General features: G+C 39.6%; 1 protein-coding gene across 1 annotated transcript; it reads left to right on the top strand.

The window, feature by feature from the left end:
• The first annotated feature begins 672 nt into the window (after positions 1–672).
• On the top strand, positions 673–3,536 carry LOC143563358 (LEAF RUST 10 DISEASE-RESISTANCE LOCUS RECEPTOR-LIKE PROTEIN KINASE-like 1.1). The gene is made up of 5 exons (XM_077050915.1): positions 673–1,528; positions 1,669–1,689; positions 1,822–1,857; positions 1,951–2,190; positions 2,281–3,536. Exons 1-5 carry the CDS (start codon positions 781–783, stop codon positions 3,273–3,275), a joined length of 2,040 nt encoding a protein of 679 aa, XP_076907030.1. The 5' UTR covers positions 673–780; the 3' UTR covers positions 3,276–3,536.
• The last annotated feature ends 1,402 nt before the right edge of the window (positions 3,537–4,938 follow it).

Here is a 4,938-nt window from a genome sequence, read left to right as displayed (position 1 = left end):
TTCCAAGGAGGTGTGGCCTGCTGAATAGTATTCCTGTTCTACCAACTGTGGCCTACGCACGTGCCCTGCTGGTAGTTGGTGGGTAGGCAGCGGCTGATAGTGACCAGGCCTGCTGTGTACTATTCCTTTTCCACCAACTGCCGGCTATGCACGTGGTATGACAGGAGTTGGTGAGTAGGCAGCGGCTAATAGTGACATACAGTACAGGAGCATGCTGCTTGCCATACTGTTGTCAATAAGCTGTCGTATCTTTAGTCAGATCTTTTGCCCATACCTCGTCAGGTACAGTACAGAAGATCTTCCCGTATTGTACGGACTGGCTTATTTGGGCGGGAGTATTCCCCCTCCCGCCCTTGTGCGGGATTGTTCCCAGCTTTGCTCATTCCTTCAGGTGACACTGAGTGATTGAGAGCTAAGTGCCTTGTGCGTGTAGCCTTGCTGCGCGGGTGGCCTTCCCTGATGGCTTGTATCCGCAGCTGCGGGAACAGGCAGAGTCCTTCACCATTGGGAGGCATTTCCTGCGGGAACAGCTTGCGTACTGCGCGTAAGGACGTCACGTCTCTAAGCATGGTGGGTCCTGCGGATCCAGTTGGTTTCTGCGCAGACGTCCCTCTTCAAGGTGAGTCTTGCGGGTCCAACTGGGCTCTGCTGAAACCTACCTCTTCAAGTTGTCAATGTGTAAACTCATTAAATGTAGTCTCCAAGGTTGAAATTATGAACACTGATGTATATAATGCAATTATGGTATATGAAGAATGCAAGTGATAAGTTGGGGGTAAGATGAGTTCTCTAATCCATTCTATTGGGATTGACATGATTCTCATCTTTTTTGTGTTTGTTATTCTCTCTCGACTACCACTCTTTCACTCCGCTACACCCAACGACAATTCTATGCCAATCTGCCCAGTAAAATTCACTTGTCCAGCTTTGACCACATTCAAGTACCCGTTTTACAATGGCACGGACACACGATGTGGGTTGATCAAGGTCAACTGTACTGCGGAAGGTGGGGAGATTCAAATTGGAGGAAATCGGTATAGGATTTTAAGCAAGTTTGATTTTCATGGTAATTCTAGTCGTTTATTCCTCTGGAACCGTATATTTAGGGGGCTTGTGAAAAATAAAAGCTGTGAAGCACTTATGAATAATTTCATTTCACCAAGTCCAAGACCTCTTTTGTATTCCATTTCAATAGTTGATTTCATCAATCTCTTCAAATGCCAAAAAAATCTGACATATTTTAAGCAACATAAATACAACAGCTACAACGGATGCAAAGATCACAACTTCTATTATAACTACTCCAACACAACAGTTCCAAATGATCTCCCACACACATGTCAAGTAGTGCAACTACCTGTGAACACCCCAAGTGCTCTGGGATTTAATGAAAGTAACATATTTTCTCTTCTCTATCCCGGTACCTCCACTTTTTTTAATTTATCACATTCATGTAGCAAGTGCCAAGACCAAAACCGCTCTTGTGGGATTGCAGAGGGAGTTGTTTATTGTTTTGACGTCAAAAAGGGTATTTTACATCTTTTATTTCTATTTGGTCTTCCCTTATTTTTACCATATAATGGGCACACAAGATTGATATCTCTAACATAGTCGTGAATTTTTTTCTTGCCTCTTTTTAATATAAGTTTTGTTGTTTGGTTGTTGCAGTTTCACCGAGTTCGAATCCGGGTAATTTGCATCTACGATCCAACTCGTTGTTATAGGATATTTGTCTTCATACACCAGAGTTAATGTGGCTAATGTAGTATTGAAATTAATTCTGTGCAATATCTCTAATATTTTAGAATTTGGTTGCTGCAGAAAATCCAGGCAGAGATAGGAAGATTAAGATTCTGGGTGATATGCCTCTTTGATTCTATGTATTATTACCGGATAGATATATGATTTTTTTGAATCTGTCGCTAAATGTGTTGCATTCACTTGTTGTAGTTTTCGTAGGAGGATCAATCGCAATCCTCATTTTGTCTTTTGTCATCTTCATAATCTGGCGTCAGTGTAAGAACAACCCTTTTACCTACGTATCGACAAAGAACAAATCTCAAAACCTTAAAGACATAAGTCTCTCCTGTGGCATTTCTGTTTTCTCCTATAAGGAGCTTGAAAATGCCACCCAAAATTTCGATCCTTCTCGTGAGCTAGGGGATGGAGGTTTTGGATCTGTTTATTATGGTGAGAACTTTATTGTCCAACCAAAAATGTAATTTATTGTTCATTCCACTTGAAATCACCCTTCATATTCTTTCCATGTTTCTGAAAAAGGTAAACTGAAAGACGGGCGAGAAGTTGCAGTGAAGAAGCTGCATGAGCACAACTATAATCGAGTCCAACATTTCAGGAATGAGGTTGAGATCCTCACCAAATTAAGGCACCCAAATCTTGTTGTTCTCTATGGTTGCACCTCTAGACAAAGCCATGAACTACTCCTTGTTTATGAGTATGTTCCCAATGGCACTGTTGCTGACCACCTCCATGGGGAACAAGTAAATCCATGCATGCTAACATGGCCGATACGAATGAACATTGCCATCGAAACTGCCAGTGCACTGGCGTACCTTCATGCTTCGGAAATCATACACCGAGATGTAAAGACCAACAACATTCTTCTTGATCACAATTTCTGTGTCAAGGTTGCAGATTTCGGTCTCTCTAGGCTCATATCAAATAATGTCACTCATGTGTCAACAGCTCCTCAAGGAACCCCAGGATATCTGGATCCACAATATCACCAACGCTATCAATTAACAGATAAAAGTGATGTTTATAGCTTCGGGGTAGTCTTGATTGAACTAATATCATCAATGGTGGCAGTCGACTTAGATAGGTCGCAAGACGAGATTAGTTTGGCTAACCTAGCTTTAAGCAAGATCAAAAGATGTGCAATTGATGAACTAATTGATCCAGTTTTAGGATCCGATATGAATCCTGAAATTATGAACATGATCACATTAGTTGCAGAATTGGCTTTTAGGTGTTTGCAATATGATTTAGATATGAGGCCTACAATGAATGAGGTGTTGGAGGTGTTGATGGATATTCAATCAGTGGGTAGAATAGACGTTTATGACAGTATAAGAGACTTGCAAACCGTTAATGTGCAGCCTTTGTCTGAAACCAATGATGAAGTAATTTTGTTAAAAGATTTCGTGTGTTCGCGGGTCTCTGTCACTAGTGAAAGGAAAAGCAATAACAGTGTATCAACAACATTAAGCAGCAGTGGAGATAGATCGTCAGTGAAGAATGAAATTGATACATGAAAAAACCATTGGGAACAAGGATGCCATGAGAGCATCCGTGTTTAAAAGTAAAATCATTAAAGTAACCATCATATATGAGATGCATGGGATGGTGTATCTACTTTTGTTGGTGTATGTTATTTTTTTTCATTAGTACATGGATATGTAAATACATCGTTGGTTGTTATATTTTTCTCGCGTATTCTATGTGACCATTTAATTAGTTAGTGGACTGTCTCGTTTATTTGTTATGATTTATTTAGTTTATGTTACGGTTCGATTAGGATAGAGAGAAGAAGTTCTAGAGAGAGAGAGAGAGAGTAAGCAAAGCTTAATTTTCAATTGATGGGATTCTAACTGTAATACACATTTAAGTACCCAAACTAACAAACCAGACTAACGAACTATTACAAAACACCCCTTAACTATCAACATATTACCATACGACCTTGTTCTATTTATTACTAATTATTCCATAACAGTTTATTGGGGCTTGGTACATCTAAACAACTTGGTTTATGTTTGGTTTTAATTTGGCCCGTTAGGGGTTGTTTAAAGTCCTATGGGTTGGCAAGTCGTTTGGATCGTAGGACATGGACGGGATAGATCATTTTTGTTTGGCCTATGAACCAACAAACCCAAGATATCAAATATATCTTTCGGGATCCTCTGCCTATTCCTACTACATCTACAAACTCTCGATATTATAACCGACTCTTGAATTCTCTCAAGTTCAACAACTCTTTGTTGCTAGGCTGTTCCAACTTCATGTTTAGTTACTTGTGGTTCTCAATTTTTTTCAAGATCCACATGATTATCACCAATCCCACGCGAGAATATTTGTTTCTTCGAGACACGTCCTCCCCGTTTAATGAAAATCTGGTTTTCAACAGGATGTTAGAAGTAGTAACAAAATGCCTTCGGTCAATCGACGAAAACAACCTTTTTGCCTATGTGATCAGGTTTTTCAGAAGAGTCAATGGTGATCATGTAAACGTCATAGCCCAGGTTCTAAGGTAAAGAGACTTAGGGTTTGTGCTCGTGCCATATATTATAACGCATTTTATCCACCTTCTAAGTTGGAGCTAGATTTACATTTTAGCAGCAGTATGAAGAGCGAAACTCCAAAAGGAGGGATGCAAATTTCTACGACACATCATAGACTGATTATATTTCTCCTTTCAGCAATGTTTTGGAACCCGGACCAGACCGGTCGGACCGGAACTAACACTCTTAGCGGTCCGGGTCATGCTATTTACCCGTTTTCTAAAAACCCGCCTGGTTCTTAGGGTTTGCGGTCAGATCGGAACCGACGAACCGCTGATCTGACCGGAAATTTTGAATATAGCGAATTTTAAGGGTTTTTATTCCTCAAAAGAAACCTTCAATCGATCCAACCACCTTCGATCAAGCTTTCTACATAGTTGTTGGTCTTTAAACCGGCCTTAAATATAACCATTCTTCATATTTTGTAGTTAGTAATTTACATATGGATGAATTTTTGAATTGAGTAGATATGAAGAAGAAGGAGATGTAATTTGGTTGAATGAAAGATGACGACTGTTAAAGTGTGAGGAAAAGGAAAGAAACAATTTCAAAACCCTAATAAAATGAAAGATGATATAAGTTATTGGGCTTTTATGAGCCTTTGATTTTATACATAATATATATTCATACGTATTTA

The sequence above is a fragment of the Bidens hawaiensis genome, unplaced genomic scaffold, assembly GCF_021521415.1.
Source record: "Bidens hawaiensis isolate Kalapana, Puna unplaced genomic scaffold, B.hawaiensis_p1.1 tig00021372_1, whole genome shotgun sequence".
Lineage (NCBI taxonomy): Eukaryota > Viridiplantae > Streptophyta > Magnoliopsida > Asterales > Asteraceae > Bidens > Bidens hawaiensis.
The sequence above is the reverse complement of the archived record's forward strand: the minus strand, read 5'-3'. Positions and strand labels throughout refer to the sequence as shown.